This window comes from Choloepus didactylus, chromosome 4 (genome assembly GCF_015220235.1).
Source record: "Choloepus didactylus isolate mChoDid1 chromosome 4, mChoDid1.pri, whole genome shotgun sequence".
Classification (NCBI taxonomy): Eukaryota; Metazoa; Chordata; class Mammalia; order Pilosa; family Megalonychidae; genus Choloepus; species Choloepus didactylus.
In genome coordinates, this window is record NC_051310.1 from 100,153,821 (window position 1) to 100,177,050 (window position 23,230).

A 23,230-nucleotide genomic window follows, 5' to 3' on the forward strand; every position below is an offset into this window, starting at 1 on the left:
CCTTGAATGTATCTCTTGCACCTATTCCTGGTATAATTATAATCTTTGATTAAATCAGTATTCATTGTTTAAATTAGTATGACTGTAAATATTCTTAGCCAACCCATGTAGTAAACTATCATTGCATCCCATTTCTATACAACTTTGGTTTTTCCTGGAATTAATGATTGTCTTTCTTTCTTAGCTTAGTTTTCTGTGTTCTTATCAATAATTCATCTCCAAACTCTCTAGAAGAACTAGTTTAAATACATCAGATAATCTATCAGGATTTTTTCTTCCCCCTTCTTTTGATGATGCCTCATCTGGACCCTGTCTTTCTGCTCCATTTTAGGCTGATTGCACTGTAGGCTTGCTGTACTGCTGTTTTCCTTAGGAGAGTCTCTTTCCTCTCTCCTGTGTTAGAGACTTCATTTCCTAGATTCCATGATTTCCTGTTTTCTGTTAACTCTCTTGTTTTATAGAGCTTATCCTCCAGTAGCTTCCTAAGAAAGCAAGCCTGGGGAGTAAATTTTTGAGACCTTGAATGATTGGTTGATAGTTTGCCTGTGTATAAATTTCTAGGTTGGAAATTATTTTCACTTGGAGTTTTGAAGACATTGTTCCACTGTCTTCTAGCTTCTAACACTCCTCCTAAGAAATCCCAGGTTATTTTAATTCCTTGTCTTTGTTTCTGGTTGTCTTTCCCTTGTGTAGACATTTAACATTCTGCTTTCTTTGCTCTCTTTTGCTTACTCCATGATGAGTCACCCATGCATTTTCTACCTTCCAAAATTTTGTTGTTTTCTCTTCTCCTTATTTCTCTGTTCTTTTGAGTTTATAACATTTTTAATTTCTTTATTGTCATCTTATTGAGTTTCAGGAGGTAATGGAAATAATTACTGGTGTATATTTTACCATGTTTAACTAGAAATCTGATGAGAGTCTCTCTATGAGGATATTTTAAACAAAACTCAATGTTCTTTAAAATGCTGAGTGAGAAGGTTCAGGGCTCTGTTCCCCTACCAGCAGCTTTAAACAACCAGCAAGAGCTGGCAGAAGCTTCTTTCTCAAAGCTCCAGAACATAGTTAAAGGCTTGCAGAAACCCAGTGAGCTCAAGAAAAAGGCTACTTAAAAGCCCTGGGATCTTGTGGTGCCCTGCCTGGCCCCTCTCTCATCCCCTGCACTGGCTCCAAAGTGCAAGTCCGTGGTCCCATATCCAGAGGAAGTAGAGTAACCGTTGTGTGTATACTGGGAGCATGTGTGTCTGGCACATTCTAACTGGTGACAGCCTAAGGGACTGAATATTGGTGGTTATGTAAGTGAATATTCTTGGTCTTAGGAAATGTACACAGCAGTAGTAAGTGATCAGTTGAACATGATGTATACAACCTACTACATTCCATTGTTCAGAAAATGGATTGATAAATAGGTAGGTAGATAGATGAATGGATAGATGGGTTGTTGGATGGATAGAATGATATGGCTAATGTGATAAAATATTAAAATTAGTGGATCTGGGTATCTGGGGCAGTAGGGTTTTGTTGGAGCTCTCTGTATGGGGTTTTTATTATTTTGTAACTGTACTGTAAGTTTGAAAGTATTTCAAAATAAAAAGTTTAAAAAGTTAATATTCATGAAATTGATTTTTCAGAAACTATAGGAGGCTAATCTTGGGTAGTCCCTTTTGTGTTATTATTTTCCTTCTCATTATCTCCAAGTGTTCTATTTTAAAACTCTCCCCACCCCTTTAATTCCCCTTGTTTTTTAGGACTTTGTTATGTTTCTGATTGAGGTAAGGTTGAAAACTGGTATTTTTTTGTTAAATACCTACTATTTGCCATAAACTGTTTTTTTTTTTTTTTTTATGTATTAGATAAGTTTTTTTTATGTACCTACATCTCTGTTAGGTAGCTTGCATTCCCATTTTAAAAGAGAAAATGTGTCAACTTGAGTCCTAAGGTCATACCAATAGTAAATGGCAAATTCAGGCTTTGAATCTAGTGTTTCTCATTCTGTAGTCCTTTATCCTCTTTACTTAAAACTTCATTAATCGTTTTTTCATTTGTGCATGTGAAAATTTTCAGACATGAAAAGTAGAGAGAGAGTAGTATAATGACCTACCATGTACTTATCAGTCAGTTACCAACCAACATTTTAGCAGTCTTTACATGTATTCCACCATATTTTTATCCTGTAAATACTTCGGTATGCATCTCTGATGTATAAGGACTTTTAAAAAAATAAACACAATAGTAATTCTTTATTATAACCTAAATAATAATTCTTTATTATAACCTAAAACCCATATTTCTCTAGCTTTTTCAAATATATGTTTTTGCAGTTGGTTTGTTCAAAACAGGTTCTAAATAGGCTCCACACATAGCATTTGATTGTTATGTTTCTAAGTCTCTTTTAATCTACAATAGCCACCCTCTCCCCCCCTTTTTAATTCAATTTTATTGAGATATATTCACATACCATGCAGTCATACAAAGCATACAATCAGTTGTTCACAGTACCATTATATAGTTGTGTTTTCATCACCAAAATTAATTTTTGAATATTTTCATTACCACACACACAAAAATAATAAGAATAAAAATTAAAGTGAAAAAGAACAATTAAAGTAAAAAGGGACACTGGGTGCCTTTTTTTTTTTTTTGCCCCTGTTTTTCTACTCATCCATCCATACACTGGACAAAGGGGAGTGTGATCCATATGGCTTTCCCAATCACTTTGTCACCCCTCATAAGCTAAATTGTTATACAGTTGTCTTCAGGATTCAAGGGTTCTGGGTTATAGTTTGATAGTTTCATTTATTTACAACCGTAATAAATGAAACCTAAAAAGGGTTATCTATATTGTGTGTAAGAGTGCCCATCAGAGTGACCTCTCGGCTCCTTTTGGAATCTCTCAGCCAATGAAACTTACTTCATTTCCTTTCACATCCCCCTTTTGGTCAAGATGATGTTCTCCATCCCACTATGCCAGGTCTAGATTCCTCCCCAGGAGTCATAGTCCACGTTGCCAGGGGGGATTTACACCCCTGGGTGTCAGATCCCACATAGGGGGGCCCTCTCCACTTTTTCCATGCCATTTTTTGTATTGAAGAAATAATTTTTATGTTGTAGAACATCCCACATTCTGGATTGGTCTGATTGCCTCCTTGTAGTTTCATTTTTACAGAGCCACATATTTCCTGTTAACTGTTAGAGCTAGAGGCTTAATTAGATTCAGGGTTTTTGTTTGTTTCGTTGTTTTTAATTCACGAATATTTCCTAGTTGGTGCTTACAGTTCCTGTTTCATCAGGAAGCAAGTAATATCTATAATGTTCCAGTTTTAGTGGTGCAATTAGGGTACAGTTGTTACCAGCTTTATCTGTCCATTATAAATTCCCCGTCCACAAATCATCTAATGTTTCTAGCATCCACTTATTAACACTGCCTAGATCCATATTTCATTAGGTGTTGCACATTGATGATTTTTCTAATTATATAATTCCTTCTGTGTTTATTAGCTGTAATTTTTCTATAGAGAACTTTGTCCTTTTAGCTATTTGGTTACTTGAAATCATGAAAGGCAAGATTAACATTTGATTTTTTTCCCCTTTATCTGTTAGTCTTCAGAGTAGTGAAGTGATGGCCCTAACAACTTGCACTGATGATCAATGAAGAGTTATTTTAGAGTCATTAATAACTAAGGGCTATTTATATATTTGCTGTATTTCAGTAAATTGCAGTCATTATCCTTATTGGTGCTCAAAGTGATCCATCTTTGGCCAGTGGGAATCCTCTTTTGATTAGTGTACTTATGACATGACCCCGTTAGTCTTTGAGAGTTTCTTTTGTTTCTGACATGTTTCAAGCTCATTATGTACATATCCTGCCCTAGACATGGAATTATCCATTCCTCCAAGGAACTTTGGTTCTTTCTAATGGGAAATAGTATTTAAAACAATAATCTGAGTTGCCAGGTATTCATTATTACTGGATTATCATTATTTCTAGGCATTTTCAGTGGACAGAGCTAGGAAATACATAGTTTTTAGAAAGAAAAATCATGAGTCTGTACACGTTTCTAATTGAAATGTAAGGATTTTTTTAAATTTCTAAATTAGCTCCTATGACTTTATACTTGTATATCCTTCCTCTTGAAAATCTTGGTCCTGAATCGTAGTAACAAAATCACTTACTTGCTTTCTTCTCAGTATACAGATGACAATTACAAAATAACAATAACAATGGCAGTACTAATAACTGAAGGTAGTTTTATATGTCCCACCAGGGAGGTCCAGTCAAAATACTGGATGGGGAGGTATGTATGTGTGTGTGTGTGTGTGTGTATACACACACACACACACACACAGACTAGGTTTCATCATTTATCCTTTTTGTTGTTTATGAAAATATATGTATGTGTGTGTATATACACCTTTCTGTAAATAGTATTTTGCACTGCTTTTTCACTTAATGATATTCCCTGGGGATCACCCCTGATCAGTATATAGAGAGCTTCATTCCTTTAAACAGCTGCTGCATGGTAATCTACTGTATGGATGCAGCATGCTTTATTCAACCAGTCCCATACTGATTCTTTCTTCCCTTTAAATCCTAAGGAAACGCTTAACTTATGGCCAACTCTGTATAAAAATTCAATATGATTGAAAATTTTAGAATATTAAAATTATTTTTCCAGTATAATCGTGAATGAGTGTTTTCATGATGGATTTTACTTGCCCAGACACTCCAACTTATTTTTAAACCTTAACCATTTTTATATAAATTTTAAAAATGCGTTAAACACTCTTCTACAGTTTAACCATTTTTCGCTATAATAGGAGATGTCTTCATTGTATTTTATTCCAATATTGTGCTTTTCAGTATTTCTGTGTCTTTCTCAAATGTCAGGTATTTATTTGCCATTTTTAGTCTAATATGCGAAATCAGTGCAGCTCTAGTGTCCAAGTTTTTATTTCTACTTTTCTAGAACCTTGGGTTTATGTATAGGAAAGCTGAAGTTATTAAAAAAAAAAAAAAGTCTTGGTAGTAACGTGAATGTTGTTTTACTCCATGTTTACTAGCCTAAAAAGTGCATTTTTTAAATTGAGAAAACAGTGCATCTTTTTCTTCATCTTTTTGCTATTGTAATTTTTACAAGATATAGTTATGACTATTTCCTTGATAGCAATTATTTTCTCTTGAATCAGATGTTCTGCCTTACTCAATACGGGTCCTTTTGGAAGCTGCTGTACGAAATTGTGATGGCTTGTTAATGAAAAAGGAAGATGTTATGAACATTTTAGACTGGAAAACCAAACAAAACAATGTTGAAGTGCCCTTTTTCCCTGCCCGTGTTCTTCTTCAAGATTTTACGTGAGTGCTATGTTTATTTTTCATGAGTGAATTTTCATAGTGTTTCCTGTTTTAAATTCAAACTCATTGATGGATGGTTCTGGTTTTGTTTTGTTTTTTTCAGTTTTGAAAGTTGGTTTATAAATGAAATTGCCCCATTCAAACTGCAGCAGTTCTTTAAAAATAGGCACCTGTTTCTCATACCATTTATTCAAAAGCTGCTTTTACATAACTGCCTACTTCTGTTTTCCACATAGCTGTCTAATAGGCTTCTCAAACTTAATGTAGTCAAAATTTGATTTCTTGATTTCCTACCCTCACCTCACTTCTTTCTCCATAAGAGTAAATGGCACTATTATTCTCCCATTTGTTTAGGCTAAAAATCTAGGAGTCATCCTGATTCCTCTCTTCCTTCATACTTTGTATTCATTTTATCAGCAAGTTCTGTCAGCTCTACCTTTGAAATCTATCTCTAATTCAAAATACTTCTTACCATCTCCGCCACCGTCGTCCCGGTTCTAGCCAGCATTATCTCTTACCTGGACTGTAGCTACAATAGTCTTTTGTTTGTTTGTTTGTTTGTTTTTTATTCTCCATTTTTTTTATTGAGATTGTTCACATACCGTACAATTATCCAAACATCCAAAGTGTACAATCAATTGCACATGGTACCATCATACATCTGGGCATCCATCACCATGGTTAATTATTTTTTTTTTCAATTTTTGGAAACTTTTCGTACTCCAGAAAAGAAATAAAGACAAACAAAAAAAGGAAATTCAAATCCCCCCCTCCATTATTGATTCATAGTATTGGTATAGTGCATTTGTTACTGTTGATGAACGAATGTTAAAATACTACTAACTGTGGTATATAGCTTGCAATAGGTATATATTTTTTTCCTATATGCCCCTCTGTTATTAACTTCTAGTTATAGTGTCAGACATTTGTTCTAGTTCATGAGAACTTTATCTGATCTGGGTTCCAAAGATTATTTATTAGAAGAGTTACCCTTGAACTGAGTTTTGAAGGAGTTGTAGTAGTTGGCTATACAAATAAGAACATCCCCCTCAATCACCCACTCAAATCTGTTTTGTTTTGTTTTGTTTTGTTTTGTTTGCTACTACTCTGTGTACTCTGTATTTATTTACAATTATGGTACTTATTGTACTATTCTGTGATCATTACTTTTCTTTACTACAAGTTGAGAGCGGGAATCATGTCTTATTTGACCTTGTACCCGTGGTGTCTAGTACATTGAAACATTTGGTGAATGTTATATTGCTGGCTGGATAGATGGGTGAATGAGTGTAAAATGACAAAAGCTTTTGTAGATAGCTTTGGGATAGCAAGAAGACTCGGGGGCGGGGGGGAAGCGGCGAGTCTAGTTCTTTTACGCCTCTAAAAATCATCCCTTGTACTATTTTGGCATGTCTGCCCCTGAGCACTCAAGTTCTCAGGTATATTTAGTGTTAATTCTCATTAAACCAGGATCTTCTAACTTTGGATAACTAGTATGTTAGCGAACAAGGATGCAAACTAAAAAAGGATACCTTTTAAATATAAAAGTGGGTAATTGCATGTTAATAATTTATTAAGCATATATAAAAGAACAATTAGAATTATATTTTGATCATTATTTTTTAGTGGAATCCCGGCAATGGTGGATTTTGCTGCTATGAGAGAGGCAGTGAAAACTCTTGGAGGTGATCCTAAGAAAGTACATCCTACCTGTCCAACAGATCTTACGGTTGACCATTCTTTACAAATTGACTTCAATAAATGGTACTTCAATACAGACATTTTTAAAGATAGCCATGCAAGTTAACTGGTAACCAACCCCGTGGAAGTATATGGTGTTAGAGGAAAGGGAGAAGAAATTATGCCAGAGTAAAAAATTATGCTGCTTTTAATATTGACTAATTATAAAAATAAATAAATAAAAATTATAGTAAAATGTTTATGGATAGGTGGATTTTTGGTACTTAGTCTGAGTTTAAAGTTATTTTTGTTTTTGTGTATTTCTCCTGCCATTTTTGATAGAAATATATAATCTTAGAAACTGCTTTTTTCAAGTAAGTATCTGAACTTAGACTTCATTTCTATTACTTTTTTAACCTACTTACCTTCCAAAACGAATCTAAAGATGTGTGAGCCATCAGTGTCTTTAATTGGTGATGGAAGACACTGAGCCCTTTGTAAAGATCTGTTTTCCTTCCATTGTAATAAATTTCTTACATTTATAACACCCCTTCCTCCAAGGTTAAACTAGAGAAGACCTGTTTCTGTTCTCATGTACCAACTTTCTTTTACATTCCCTGTAGTAAGGAAATAAGACCGATTATTAGAACTAATGGGAGATTTTCCCCACTAGATTGAAGCTGTGGCTCTGAATTTCTAACTTGTTTGATGAAAAAAAATGTTTCATTACTTGCTAAGTTATTTAAATTGTCATTGTGTTTATTAAGAGGATTTTATTTGGCACTTAGGATTCTGTTTTTTATCTCTGTAAGTTTAAATTACTTCTGTTTATTTATATCAGAGTTTTTGCTTTTGAAACATGAGTTAAATGACATATTTGCTTTTGATGTTGATGTTCATTCACTGTTCATGCATTGCTAGTGTGTATTTTTTGAAGAGCTAAATTTGTCATTTTTAAATGGCTTTTTTTCCCTTTTGGAATGATAGTGCAATACAGAATGCTCCAAATCCTGGAGGTGGTGACCTGCAGAAAGCAGGAAAGCTCTCTCCACTTAAAGTGCAACCTAAGAAGCTTCCCTGCAGAGGCCAGACTACCTGCCGAGGATCATGTGATTCTGGAGAACTGGGCCGAAACTCAGGAAAATTTTCTTCACAGATTGAGAATACACCCATTCTCTGTCCTTTTCATTTGCAACCAGTGCCTGAGTATGAAATTGTTTTAGTTGATATTTATTAGTATAAGATTGTTTTCCAGTTAAGGAAATCATATTTATTCTTCCCTTCCTGATTCCTATTACAATGCCTTCATATTTATTGTGCTAGATTGGGTACTCACACGTATTTCCTATTGTACTGAAAGAAGCAAAGTTAATTATAATGGGAATCTCTAACTAAACGCTATTTCTATTCCCTAGAAAGCAAACCTTTCTTAAGATTTATCTGTAAACATTTATTTTAGGCAAAAAAAATGGGATTTCATCTTAAATGATGAGTATTTTTATGTTAGTTAAGTAGTACCATTTCTCGTAAATATATTAGTCATTCATATTTCTCTTGTGAGTACTATATTTATATTTCGGGTTTTTTTTTCCTACTAGGGTTTTTTTTTTTAAATTGCATCGATAGAGCTTCTCTGTATGTTAAGAATATTGGCATTATCAAATATGTTACAAACCTAATGAGACTTTTTAGATGAACGATTGCATGCATAGTGCCATCGCAGATAGTAAGCCTGCCTAGAAAAGAATTCTGTTTCTAGGATTTTAGTTAGATTAACACATTTAAGATATAGAATAGCTAAGAGTATCCACTCATAATTCATACTACGGGCACAATAATCCACTAATTCATTTGTCCCTGAACTGGATCTTTCAAATTCTTTCAGGCTTTAAAATTTTAGCTCAGTATTTCTATTAAGCTTCAGGTTATAGAGACGTCACGTGTTCTTCATTTGTAAAATGTAAATATCTCCTTGGGTCCTTTGTCATCAAATTGTGACAGTTTTATGTAATCACTCCTTTGTCCTGCTACCTGGTTGTGTTTCCTGGTTAGGGGCATGTTGACTTTTGAGATTAACACCTTTTCTTAAAAAGAAATTAATTTCCTGAAAAGGAAGATTTGTTCATTCAAAAATCATTGATTTTCTTATTTGTCTTTTCATAACTGGCTGAGTATGAAGTGCTTATAGAGTATATTTTTATTTCAAAAAATCCAATTCGTAACACTTCTCAATTTTACTTCAAATTACAAAGTATTAAGATGAGTTATATTATAGTCCTTGGTTTTGTGAAAAGGTAGCTCTCTTTTGTGTTCTTTTTTTTTTTTTTAATCTTCATTTTATTGAGATATATTCACATACCATGCAGTCATACAAAACAAATTGTTCATTCGATTGTTCACAGTACCATTACGTAGTTGTACATTCATCACCTAAATCAATCCCTGACACCTTCATTAGCACACACACAAAAATAATAAGAATAATAATTAAAGTGAAAAAGAGCAATTGAAGTAAAAAAGAACACTGGGTACCTTTGTCTGTCTGTTTGTTTGTTTCCTTCCCCTATTTTTCTACTCATCCATCCATAAACTAGACAAAGGGGAGTGTGGTCCTTATGGTTTTCCCAATCCCATTGTCACCCCTCATAAGCTACATTTTTATACAACTGTCTTCGAGATTCATGGGTTCTGGGTTGTAGTTTGATAGTTTCAGGTATCCACCACCAGCTACCCCAATTCTTTAGAACCTAAAAAGGGTTGTCTAAATTGTGTGTAAGAGTGCCCACCAGAGTGACCTCTCGGCTCCTTTTGGAATCTCTCTGCCACTGAAGCTTATTTCATTTCCTTTCACATCCCCCTTTTGGTCAAGAAGATGTTCTCCGTCCCACGATGCCAGGTCTACATTCCTCCCCGGGAGTCATATTCCACGTTGCCAGGGAGATTCACTCCCCTGGGTGTCTGATCCCACGTAGGGGGGCAGGGCAGTGATTTCACCTTTCAAGTTGGCTTAGGTAGAGAGAGAGGGCTACATCTGAGCAACAAAGAGGCATTCGGGAGGAGGCTCTTAGGCACAATTATAGGGAGGCCTAGCCTCTCCTTTGCAGCAACCGTCTTCCCTAGGGTAAAACCTGTGGTAGAGGGCTCAACCCATCAAACCACCAGTTCCCTATGTCTGTGGTCATGTTAGCAACCATTGAGGTGGGATAGGCCAATACCCCTGCATTCTTTTGTGTTCTTTACATCAATTAAGTATTAATTATAGACTCAAACAAGAAATTGAGGGGTAGAAAATTGAGAGCATAATGTTTGGCACTTAAAATCACTGCCTAATTTGGAGTTACAGGTTAATAAATGTTTGTATTAAACATTTTGTAGCCATAAATGCTATGGGAAGATAAAACAACTGGGGCAGCTCTAGGAAAGCTTTATGCCCTGAGGTCCTGAGAAAAAGCTCACTAAGATCCAGTATGGCTTAAAAAGATCATTCAGCAATTAATTATTAAAGTAATCTTTGTTTAAAAAAATGTTGACAATTAAACAACTATAATTATCTGGTCCCTGGAGGGCATGCATAATTTAAGGTATATTGATGTTCTAGTCAACATTTAATCACCAGCTGACAGGTGAAATAACTTAAAGCAGTTTGAAATAAATATATTTTTTTAAATATCCATTAGATAAAAATAATTCCTAAAAATGATATTGTGCTTACTGCTTGGAGGTCAGCTGTTTTTGTCTCTTGGTTTAAATAATTTGTCTAAAATATATTTATAATCCATGTAAAATAAACTGCTATGTCTACATAAAATAGAACCTTCTATTTTGGGTGAGATGAATAAAATATTTTTTCAAAAAGCTCTTTAAACTATAAAATGATGTTGAGCTATTGTTTGTTATTGCTACATAGGATGATTCATTGTCTAATCTTAGCCCATCTCCCAGTTTAAACTGACACAAGAGCCAGGTGGGGGGAAATGCTAATTTTCGCTGCACTTTTTTTTTCCTCTCGCAATGTAAAGCCCAACAAAGCTTACAGTTTTATTTTTATTACTATTTTAGACAAATCTCTTAAACAACAAAATGCATTTTAGTAGTTTTGGGTGCTGGTATGGACATGATTTTGTTTCACCAGGAAAATAATAACTCCTTGCCTTAGCTTTCTAGTGTGTTATTTACAGCAGAATTTCCTTCTTGGAAAAGAAGACTGATTCTGGGAAGTCTAGTAAATTGCTCTTCCAAGGATTTTTGCTGTTTGTATATATGTGCATAAGAATTAAGACTAAGAAAGAAACAAGACAAGTCTCTTCTGTATACATAAACTTAATCCCAGCTCTTCTTCCTTTTAGACCTGATACAGTGTTAAAAAATCAAGAAGTTGAATTTGGCAGAAATCGAGAGAGGCTTCAATTTTTCAAGGTATAAGTGATTTGGGGAAATTTTTGTATAGACATTTATAAAATAGTGACAGGTACTTAAAGATTTTTATGTCCTCAAACTAGTGGTTTTTAAAGACTTTATTGCAGTAGAACCCTTGTATTCCCCGAAATGAAATCTTTTTGGAAACCCAAATGTATATAAAAACAAAACAAAACAGAATGGTTCTAGTTCAAGTAAGCATACTAGACCTTGTACATTGGACTTTCTCCTCTCATTTCTGAGGATCATTGACACAGTTGAAAGCTACCATTTATCTGAACTATTTGAACATTTTTCTTTGGCACAATTTAATTTTAATAATCTAAAAAATGATTAAGTTTCTGCATATTTGTTTTTAAGTATGTACTGTAAACTTTAAATTTTAATATATTGAATATTGATTAAAATATTTTTAGTCAGTGTTTATATTTTGATTGTGAGTAGAAATACATATAATGTGTTAATACTTGTGTTTATTGAATTTAAACAAAAAACAGTGGAGTTCAAGAGTTTTTAAGAATGTGGCTGTAATCCCTCCTGGAACTGGAATGGCTCATCAAGTAAACTTAGAATATTTGTCGAGAGTGGTTTTTGAAGAAAAGGACCTTCTCTTTCCAGACACTGTGGTTGGCACCGATTCTCACATAACCATGGTGAATGGTTTGGGGATTCTGGGGTGGGGTAAGTAAATGACTAGTCTCTTTTTGAGAGTGGATGTGAGAGAAATACTATAAAAAATATAAATAATGGGTCTTTATAGCCTCTCCAAAGTTCTGTTTTTTCTTCTAAAATAGTGGCAACAAAAATAAAAACTCCTGACTTAATAGTTTGTGAACAGTATGGTAAAAGAGGGTTGATGAAAAGAAATTTGCAAAGGCGAGTCCCTCTGTCAGAAGCATTTTGCAGCCCATCCCCTTTTATTGTTGAAATATCACTCTTTCAAGACTTTGTTCACTTGCCTCCTAAAAGACCTTAACTGCCCTCACTGAGTGAAGTGTTCCCTCTCTGTACTCCTTTAGTACTCTGTACTTCTTATACTTCTATTAAGGGGAATTACAGTTGTTGATTTTCTTATCTTTTCTATTAGACTTATCTTTGTGTGGTTGACAGGTATTGGGTTCTATTCATATCTGTATCTTGAGCATAGTACAGTGCCTAGCATGGTAGATATTCAATAACTGTTTCCTGAGTTTAGTATAAAGGTAAAAATTGGTTTTTACAACCATGTTAGTGGAGTCTTTCTTTTGAGAAGTTTTGGGTTCAGTTCTCTAGTAATAGCAACTGTGTAAGGTGCTGTATAACACAAGCTTATGAGACACTTAGAGAATTAAATGTTACAAAGATAAATTATCTTTAAAAATACTGTGCTGATATACTTATCTGTATTACTTTAGGAGTTGGAGGCATTGAAACAGAAGCAGTTATGCTTGGTCTGCCAGTTTCTCTTACTTTACCAGAGGTGGTTGGATGTGAGTTAATTGGTTCATCAAACCCTTTTGTTACATCCATAGATGTTGTTCTTGGTATTACGAAGGTAAGTTAAAGTGGTTAGCTGTATGACTTAGTGGACATTATATGGATTTAGAAGCCCCAAAAGAGCAGGGATTTTGATTCATCACTGTGTCCTCAGCATTCTGACATTATAACTGTGTTGTCATAGTTCTCATGATAGTATAATAACAACAAATGTAACATTTCTTTGTACTAGTAAGCACAAATAATTTTGTTGTGTCACTATTGACTTGACTTACATTAACTGGTTATTCCCAAATACAAGCCATTTTAATTCTGAGGAAATTGAGACCCAGTCAAGTTTAATGATTTACAGGGTCACAGAACTAAATAATAAGTAGTAGAACAAGGATTCTAACCAGGCAGTCAGATTCTTGGATCCATGCCCTTTCTGCCCTGCCTTATTGCCTCAATAATTAACAGTTGTTGAGTACATGAATTAAAAACATAACATGTTTGACAAAAGTCTAATTGCATCCCCCTTTAATATTTAATTGAATCATTGGCTTTTAGAAACCATTACTCTACTAGATAATGCTTTCAAAAATATGGACTATAGAAATGTTATAGTTTCAATTTTTTCTGTTGGCTATTTTAACATTCTTTAAGTATTATACAGAACATTTTTCTTTGAATTTTTAAAATACTAGCTGCATGGACTATAGTTAATAGTTCAATTATGAAAATGTTCTTTCATCCCTAGTAACAATTGTTCCACACTAATGCAAGTTGTTCATAATAGAGTGGTATATGGGAACTCTATATTTTATGCATGGTTTTACTATAAACCTACAACTTCTCTAATAAAAAAAAATATATATATATGTATATATATAAATGTGTATAAGCTGCATAGTTTCAATACATATGCTCAAGTGTTTCCTAGTGAACAATAATTAGTCATTTTCCATTCTAAATTTTTGGCTTTCATTAACTTTATTTTAATGAATTAAGTTTCACATTGTTGAGTGAATGAACTTGGAAAATGCTCCCAAATAATTCCAATTTGAGTCCCAGAATCTTGGCATTTTTGATTAGATTATTGATCTGCAAGCTGTCAGAATACAGAATTAAAAAAAAAATGGTAATGTCTCCCTCAGCATTCAGTATTGATTCTCCTTCTTTAATACGAAAAAGTTTCGACATCATATGGAAATGATTATGTGGCACATGTTACCAAAAGATAAAGAAAGTAAATTGAAAATTGCAGAATTATTCCTAAAGGAAAAGGAGTACCTTTTATGTTCTTAGAGAAATCAGTTTTTTCCTTCAGATATCCTGAAAATTAATGCTACTTTTTAGATGCCTCCGGCTGTGTTTTTTCATAACAGTATTATATGTGTTTTTGACGGTTTGGCTTATTGATACAAAGATTTAATCTATTATGTATGATTACTTTTATTGCATTTTGTTTTTTTAATGAGGTTCTGTTCTATTCATGATTTTTGTAGGATTAATTATGTGTTGTTTTCCAAAACTTATACTCTGGTACCTCATTAATTTGGTGAAAACAATATTTGCTTGGAATATATAAATTCTCATCCTCAGAAATGTAATCATAAGTGCAAAGAAATAGCTTTCTTTTAGGTTTGAGTTTCAACATCTATAAAAAGAAGTTTGGATTAACTGATTCCTAACAGCTTTAAATTGTTAGGGCTTGATATTCAGTGGTTGGGGTTTATTTTACTCGCAGTCACCTCCCTAGGAGCTTTCCTCATACCAATCTGAGAACATTTTACAATTTAGAAAAAGGTGAGTAGCTGTTTTGGTTACTTGACAGTAGCTAAGAAAAATGATTTTAGAAGGAGTCAAGTTTGAAACCACATGTTAAATACTGCCAAAGTAGAATTTACCTAAAATTAATGGTGCTATAAATAATTGGGCTAGTAGTTGGAAAAAGAAGAATTTTTATAACAAGTATACAATTTTTGATTTAGATATAGTTTCATCACTCTATTAGTATTTAATTAAATTTGAAGTGTCATCAGTTGTTAAGAGGCACATTGTTTTATGTATTGCTAAGAAAGAAAAGGCTGCCTGCTAAACTGACATACCATCCCTTCTTTTGATTATTTATCTTAAAATAACTGCAAAACTAGAATGCCTGTTTTCCAAGAACAATGAAGGCTGTTTCTCTCACTATCACTATTATCAGTTAAAAATTAGGTTTTATAGTTTCCAGGGAATCCATGCTAATCTTATCATTGCTAATTTTATGTGTATTTCTTTATACAGCACCTCAGACAAGTAGGAGTGGCTGGAAAATTTGTTGAATTTTTTGGAAGTGGAGTTTCACAATTGTCTATAGTTGATCGAACTACAGTAGCAAACATGTGTCCAGAATATGGTGCTCTCCTCAGCTTTTTCCCTGTTGACAATGTGACATTAAAACACTTAGAACATACAGGTAAGAAGATATGATATCATTAAGATAAATGATTATATTTCTAAAGTGTCTATCCCATAATGTTTTATAATCAGTTACTATCTTGTACATGTTATTTAATATTTTGAAACAATGGCTTTCAAAATAAACTCTGACATCTTTAAAGAGTGCTGTGGCCTCAAACTGTAGTCTCCTGTGATCTATTCACAGCAATTTAAAGGAATTATTCAAAATTGTGATCCTTGACTCTTTTTCGCATGTACTAATGGATACATCCACCCCTGCTTAGGGATCAAAGGTTGCAATTTAAAGGCAGTCAGACTTGAGAATATTCACAGCTCTCCCCCTTCTGTATCTGGGAGTAGAGGAGACACCAGACGAAAGAATTTGGGAGCCATCAGTGCTGTATCTAAAGAATAAGAAGCACATGGGGTATGGTAGGGACATTTTGGAAGCAATACAATTATTTTAGGTTGTTTTTCTTATTCCTTTGTTTTGTTTTGTTTGAATTTTTTTTTTAATTTTTTGATAAAGGGAAAAAAAGCTATTGCATTAAAAAAATAGCTTCAGTGTAGTTATTTTAGGTTATTTGGTTTTTCTTATACCTTTGTTTGATTATGGTTTGTTAACTTTCTTGGGGTATGGTAGGAACAAGTTAGAAGTAATGTAGTTATTTTAGATTATTAATTTCCTTGGGGTATGGTGGGAATGTGTTGGAAGCAAAGTAGTTATTTTAGGTTGTTTTTCTTATTCCTTTGCTTTGTTTTGTTTCAAATGTTGTGTTTTGTTTGTTGTTTGTTTTTTTAATTTTTAGATAAAGTTTAAAAATCTAAAAAAAAATAAGCCCATAACTTTGTGAAAAGCAGCATAAACTACACGTTCCAAATCTTTTTAAAGCCTGATTAACTCATCTCTCGGTTACTTAAAATAGAAACTACCTTCAGAACCAGAATGTGTCATTTTATTAGGCTGTTCTTTAAAAAGTAGGATCGCTTCTTTATTTTATCCACCCCCCCCATCATTGCTTAGATACTCATTTCTAATCATAGATATAATTTTGGGGGTTTTCTTAAGTTTTGGGGCAGGTTATTGTAAGTCAGTGAGTCAAAAGGCAAAATAGATGACTGGATATTTGGAACCCTAGAGTAATGGTCCCCAAAGAATGCAGAACTTTCTCTTATCTGGATTTTGGTTGCTAGAATATTCAAGAGAGGAATGGGTAGAGGTGCCTCATTCCTTGCATACTAATCTGAGTTAATGTATTTAGTGACCTATTGCTGTGTAACAAATTATCCTAAAACTTGATGACTTAAAACAACAACAATTATTTATTACCTTATGGTTTCTGTGGGTCAGTAATTCGGACAGGACACAGTGGGGATGGCTTGTTTCTGCTTCACGATGTCTGGATCCTCAACTGGAAGACTTGAAGATTAGGGCCCAGAATCCTGAAGGCTTGTTCATTCACTTGTCTGCAATTAATGCTGGCTGTCAGCTGGGGGCTCAGCTGGGGCTGTAGCCAGAACACCCACATGTGGTCTCTCCAAATACTGACCCACCACATAGTGGCTCTTCAAGGGTAAACATCTCCAGAGAGAAGAGAGAGAGAGACAGGTGGAAATCACATTGCCTTTTATGATTTAGCTCCAAAAATCATGCAGAATCATTTCTACCACATTCTGTAGATTAAGGTCTGCTCAAGTTCAAGGGGAGTGAGCATAGACTCCACCTCTTGATAGAGGAATGTCAGCATTTATGTTGTAGGAAGAACGGGTGAGATAGGCTATATATTGTGGCCCTCATTGAAAAATACAATCTACCAGAGTTATTTACTTTTCCTCAGGCTTGCAGACCTCTCCAAATGTTTACTTGGAAAACTTTTAAAATTGTTAACATCAAAATTCTTTTAATTTATGGAAGATCTTGTTAGATCTCCTTATTTTCCTACTCTGTGGAACTGTTTTTAACTTTTGTTCCATTTCTATATTTGTTGCTTATTATTTAGGAAAAAGTGATGAACTTCTCCGCCTTCATGGTTGGTAGTAATTTATTATGTTCAGTTTCATTATTGGTTTTTCTTTTGCAAACAATGTTTTTGTAAGTTTTATTGAACTTTCTCAGTATTTCTTATCTTGTTTGTGATCAAGTAACTTAAAGTGGGGCAATATGTGTTTTGTGGCATTTTCATGAAAGTACTTTTTGTTGCTTTTGAAGATAACATCAAGTACTGATTTGTAAAGAATTCTGTTCTGGGAACTTTTATACTATTTGCTTCTTGCTCATTGGTGGAATTCAGTACCTATACTTCAAAAAATTTCAAATATTCCTTACTAGAATTTTTTATTGTTCTTAGGTTTTGAAAAAGCCAAACTCAAGTCAATAGAAACATACCTTAAAGCTGTGAAATTGTTTCGAAATGACCAGAATTCTTCAGGAGAGCCTGAATACTCCCAGGTATATGCAGAGTGACTCTTTTAGATTGTTAAGAATGTAAATTCTGGAGCTGGACCTCCTGGGGTTTGAATCCCAGCTCTACCAATTACTAGATGCATGACCTTGGACAATTTGTTTTGTTTTTCTGCCTCAGTTTCCTCATCTATAACATATGAGGATAATGTTTACCTCATAAGATTCTTAAGTGGATTAAATGCAAATTCATAGAATAGTTCGTGTTAGCTATTATTATTATTTAACAAATGTTATTTGTGACCCAGCAGTTTGATTTTATTTATTAATCTTTACATAGATTTCTACTATGGTGAATTTTATAAAAGCATTTAATAAAATTTTTGTGACAATTTTATAAAGTTTTGTAACTTTTTAGTATTTAAAATATGTAATTGACTTCGATTTTTTCGCTTTCTGATTAGAGTACTATTATATCTCCCAAAAATACCAATTTCCATTATGTCTGCATCTGGTTGATGATTAACAATCCACTAGTATGAAAGAGTTATATGGTCTTAAATGTTAGTTTTAAAGAAATTTTACAATCCAAGCAACTATTTATTATCTGTTGGAAATTCATATACATATATATAGTGAAGTGCTAGGTGGAATTCACTTTTAGGAAAATCTTAATTGTAATAAAGTTCATTTTCTAGGAATGTGTCAAGGATGTAAAATAACTTGCTGTTATAATAGGTCTAATTAACTATTTGTAGGGAAATATATTTTCTCACCCAATTTTATTTTTCTTCAAACATGTCTCAGTATCTGAAACTATTAATTTGTATACTTGGTTTGTTGTCTTCCTACATTAAAATGCAAATCAGGACAGGTACTTTCTCTGTTTTGTTTAGCACTGTACCCCCAGCTCCTAGAACTGTGCCTAACACGTAGTAGATATTCAATAAACATGTTTAGGTGGATAAATGAATACAGATAAGTATATTGAAGGCCAGTATAGATCCCGTAGATATTGAATTTCTGACACTTCGAAATTGTGTGACACATTGGGCAAGTCTTTTAAATTCTGATCATTTTCTAAGATCCCTTCCAGCTCTGTTTATGAATCTAGTGCTTTGTCCACATTTTAAAAAAAGACATAGATGGAAAGAATCAGAAAAATTAAATGGAAAAATTTCACTGGTAGAATAAAATGGAATAAATTTGTCTGCTTTTTAAAAACTTGACCAGATTAAGAAATAAAATGAAAACCCATCAGGATGTTGATGTCAAGAGAAATTCCTTAAAAACACACCTAAAAGCGAAGACTAGGATCAGCTTGTTCCATCAAATGAAAGTATAAGAAAAGCAGGTACACAATAAACAGGACTATAAAATAATCGTGAGCACCATAGTGAGGAAAATTTGAATTGATTATACACCAAATAAAAATCACAAAGAAAAATGGCAGAGGCAATAGAAACATAGTTAAGGAGTGGGGTTTTAAAAAAATAGTTTCTTAACTAAGGAATGAAATGTTAAGTATCTGAATAATAAAGCAGAATTCAAATGTTTATGGTTAATTAAATAATAAGTATAGAAAACTTTTTCAGATATCCTTGGTAAGCTTTCATAACATGTATTCATTTTGTTTGCCACAGGGAAAATTTCAGAAAAATTATGCATGTTGTATTTTCTTATGGTTTAGTAAAAGTATAAACTAATTGCAAAAATGTAACCCAAAATACTTGATGGATAACCTGCAAATTTTGCAGTTATTTTCTAAATAACTTTATCACTGAGAAAATTAGGAGTGCATCTTAAAACTTAAAAGAAGGATAATGATGAAAATATATTTTGAAATCTTGGGAAAACATCCTTAAGAAGAAAAAATTTAAAATGACAAAATGGTGAGTTTGAGAAATAAAACTAAGCTCTCATTCTTTGAAAGAAAGATCAGAAAATCTAATCTAAGAAAAATACAAATAAAATGAGAGAAGAGGTAACAGCCAATAATAGATAAGACAAAAATATATTAGAACTTATTAGAGTATCAGTAAATTTTAAAATAGATATAAATTAAGATTTAAAAATACCAAAATTGACAAAATAAGAAATGGATTTGAATAAATTAATCATTGAGGAGAAAATTAGAGAAGTTATCAAATATCTACCCCCAAAAGGTACTCAGGCCTGATATTTTTACAGGTTTGTTTTTTCAAACTTTCTAAGGACAAGTAATTCCCATATTGTTACAGTTTTTTCTGAATTTTGAAAAAGATAGTTTGACATATGGCCTTAAATTACTAAAATGAAAACTGTTGGTCAGTCTTATTGGTACAAAATTTTTAATAAAATAATTAGCTACTTGACTATAGCAATGAATGATGAGACTATTAACTACGATTAAATACAATTTGTCTTAGAAAAATGTGGCTGGTTCAATATAAGGAAAGCTATTATACAGTCTGCTGCTATAGTAGATAAAATAGGATCACATGGATAATTTCCAGGCTCTTGGATACATTAAATACTTCAGCTTGACCTAAGTGCCTTAAAAAATATATCAGGAATTCAGTAACAGTTTTATAGATATTCCTAAATATTACATATTATATATTTGAAACTGCTCTAAAATTCTTATTCCTTTTTTCCTTTAAAAAATTCTCAGGTAATTTAGCAAAATCATATGTTCCTGGTCATGAAAAATAAGTTATACTGTCCTGAGAAACTTAATTAGTAAGTTCCCTAGAAGCTCTGAGGTTGGCAAACTTTCTGTAAAGGGCCAGAAAGTAAATATATTAGCCTTTTGGGGCCATATGTTTTCTCTCACAACTACCCAACTCTTCTGTTGTAGCAAAAAACAGCCATAGACAATATGTCAACCAATGGAAGTGACTGGAATAAGTCTGCTGCCTGACCTCTGTCTGATCCAGGATAAATGTCAGCAAACTTTGTAACTTTGAGGACCATAAAAGTTAAGAAATACCCACAGTAGCCTCAGCCAGTTCTTGAAACATTAAAAAAAAAAGAAAAGAAAGAAAGTGGATGATGATTTTGTAGATACAGTGGAAAATGTTGGACTGGATAATAATGCATTTCCATTGTTTCAGAGCTGATTGAACTGCTCTGCCTGGAAGTCCCAGTGGGGTTAAAATGGAGGGACTTCTTGATTCTGTCATGGTTTGGTTTTTTTTAGTTACTCGGGTAGACATTTAAAAGTCAAATTTATCAACTTTGTAGATGGCACAAATATGTGTGAAATAGATCATACATTGGATTGTGTAATATAGGGTAGGTAATAAATTGGTGCAAAACAAGTTGAAATTTAATAGGGATAAATTTTTGAGAGAGAAGCACTGTAGGAGAGGAACATTCTTCCATTTGCCTCAAGTGACACTCTTAGGACAACAGCGCCCTCCTCATTCAGGAACAAGGAATTTCAGTCAGCTTTCTGCTGACCTAAAGGTTTTATTTACAATAGACTCATTTTCTAATTTGTCTTTTTTTTTTTTTTTTTTAAATGAATTTGCTTTTGCTCCTTTCGAGAGGAAAATTCAGTGAAAGGAAGAAAAGACACAAGCTTTGTTTAGAACTGTATGTCAGCCACTTGCACAGAAATTGGCACTGTATCATACAGGGTCCAATCAGGAACAGAAACCATGCAATAATCTGATTAAGAAAAGTTCAATATAAAGAATTTTAACAGGGGATTGGAGTAATAGGGAGTTGGTGAGTAAAAGTTAAAAGAGTTTTGAACACTAAAGAATACAAGACTAGTAGGTATAGGGAGTAGCCAGTACCTCTAAATCTAAGATAGAGTGCTCAGAGAAGACCCCCAGTCCCTCAGGGCTGGGATCCAGTCCTTATTGGAGAGGGTGAGGCTGAGGCTCATTGACTCAATGTAAAGTTATTTGAGCAGATACCAAGGGAGACTATTCACGAAAGATATCTCACTGGCAGCATTCCACTGGAAGCTGCTCAGTACTGCCAGCTGTTGCACCCTGCTTGAGCCAGATGCTAGAGAAAGACATACTCTGCCCAAGCTGGGTACTGGAGAAAATTGTGCCTTGCAGGAGCCTAGGACAGTCTGTGCTATCAAAACTGAGCACTGGAAGTAGTGCACTCTTTAGGAACCTAGAGCTGGAGAAAGCATGATGTGCAGAAGCCTAGCCAGCAAGACCCTCTGGATCCAGGAAGAGAAAAACCACGAAGAGAAAACTCTTGCAGTGTCTCTCCTGCACCCTCTACTTACCAAGCTTAACATCATGTGAGCTGACAAGGGAGAAATGTTTATTCAGCCCACCTTCATTATCACAGAGCAGGCAAGTAGGATGAGTTTGGAGTTCAGAGGCAATAAATTATAGCTGGCACAGGCATCTGCTTTGTTATTGGGCATCCAGGACAATAGTCTTTGTGGGGGAAAAACATTTGAGGAACCATAAATTTTATATAGGCTAGACAGATGGTGTTGTGGTAGTTTGCATAATAATCTGCTAGTTTTGCTTTTAGCAAATTTTCATATGGTAATATAGAAGTAAATTTAAATGGATTTGTTTAAAATCTTTGGGTATATAATTTACCATTAAAGCAAGTATGAATATACTCATTCTGCTTTGGAAAGTAATGCTTGAATTGGATCTGTAATTATGAATTCTAATTCTTTCTCTTCCTTTTCTCTCATTTCCTAGATGATCCAGATTAATCTGAATTCAATAGTTCCATCTGTCAGTGGTCCAAAAAGACCACAGGATAGAGTTGCTGTGTCAGATATGAAAAGTGATTTCCAAGCTTGCCTAAATGAAAAGGTAGATAACTTCATCATTATCTGTATTTATCATCATGCTTTTTTGTTCCAAATAGTAAAGCACCGATAAAATAACCTATAAACTCAATCCACTGTTATATGTTATATCAGATGCCAGCAACCCCTTCTTTTTTCCTTTTGTTCAGTGTAGAAGTCAGTAATTTGAAGAGCTAATTATTCCCGGTTCTACTGTGAGGATCAGAGGTTGATTGTGGCTATTTAAATGATAACACAAATTAATTAAATTGAGCAAAATTAATAACTGAGTTCCTTAGTCACAGTAGCCTCATTTCAAGTGCTGAATAACTAACTACATGAAGCTATGGCTCCTCTATTGGACAGTACAGATATAGGGCATTTGTATCATCACAGAAAGTTCTATTAGAGCTGTTCTAGACCTTTGTGACTCTGCATATTAGAAAAAAACACTATGATCTGTAATTACGTTCATAAAACCTGATAAAATGCAACTGAGAAACAAGTGACCTCTTTGACCTTTGGAGTTTGTATTTTTTTGTCTGAGAATCATGGCTTCAATCTTGTTACTCTCTCTCTATTTCTACTATGAAAACTAGTAGTTGACTTTCTTTTCAGAGCCTTTGTTTTTCTAATTTATTTACTTTTTATTGTAGAAAATTTCAAACTTGTACAGAAGCTTTGTACATGTCACCTGGCTTCAATAATTATT

General features: G+C 33.7%; 1 protein-coding gene across 1 annotated transcript in view; it reads left to right on the forward strand.

Moving 5' to 3' along the window:
• The window catches only part of IREB2 (iron responsive element binding protein 2), a 73,302-nt gene that overhangs the window by 31,461 nt on the left and 18,611 nt on the right, over window positions 1-23,230 (forward strand). The window contains exons 3-11 of the mRNA XM_037833288.1: window positions 5,188-5,353; window positions 6,980-7,117; window positions 8,021-8,239; window positions 11,380-11,449; window positions 11,947-12,130; window positions 12,844-12,983; window positions 15,197-15,368; window positions 17,701-17,801; window positions 22,427-22,543. Coding sequence (XP_037689216.1) covers window positions 5,188-5,353; window positions 6,980-7,117; window positions 8,021-8,239; window positions 11,380-11,449; window positions 11,947-12,130; window positions 12,844-12,983; window positions 15,197-15,368; window positions 17,701-17,801; window positions 22,427-22,543 — 1,307 coding nt within the window. The remainder of the gene's footprint in view (window positions 1-5,187; window positions 5,354-6,979; window positions 7,118-8,020; window positions 8,240-11,379; window positions 11,450-11,946; window positions 12,131-12,843; window positions 12,984-15,196; window positions 15,369-17,700; window positions 17,802-22,426; window positions 22,544-23,230) is intronic.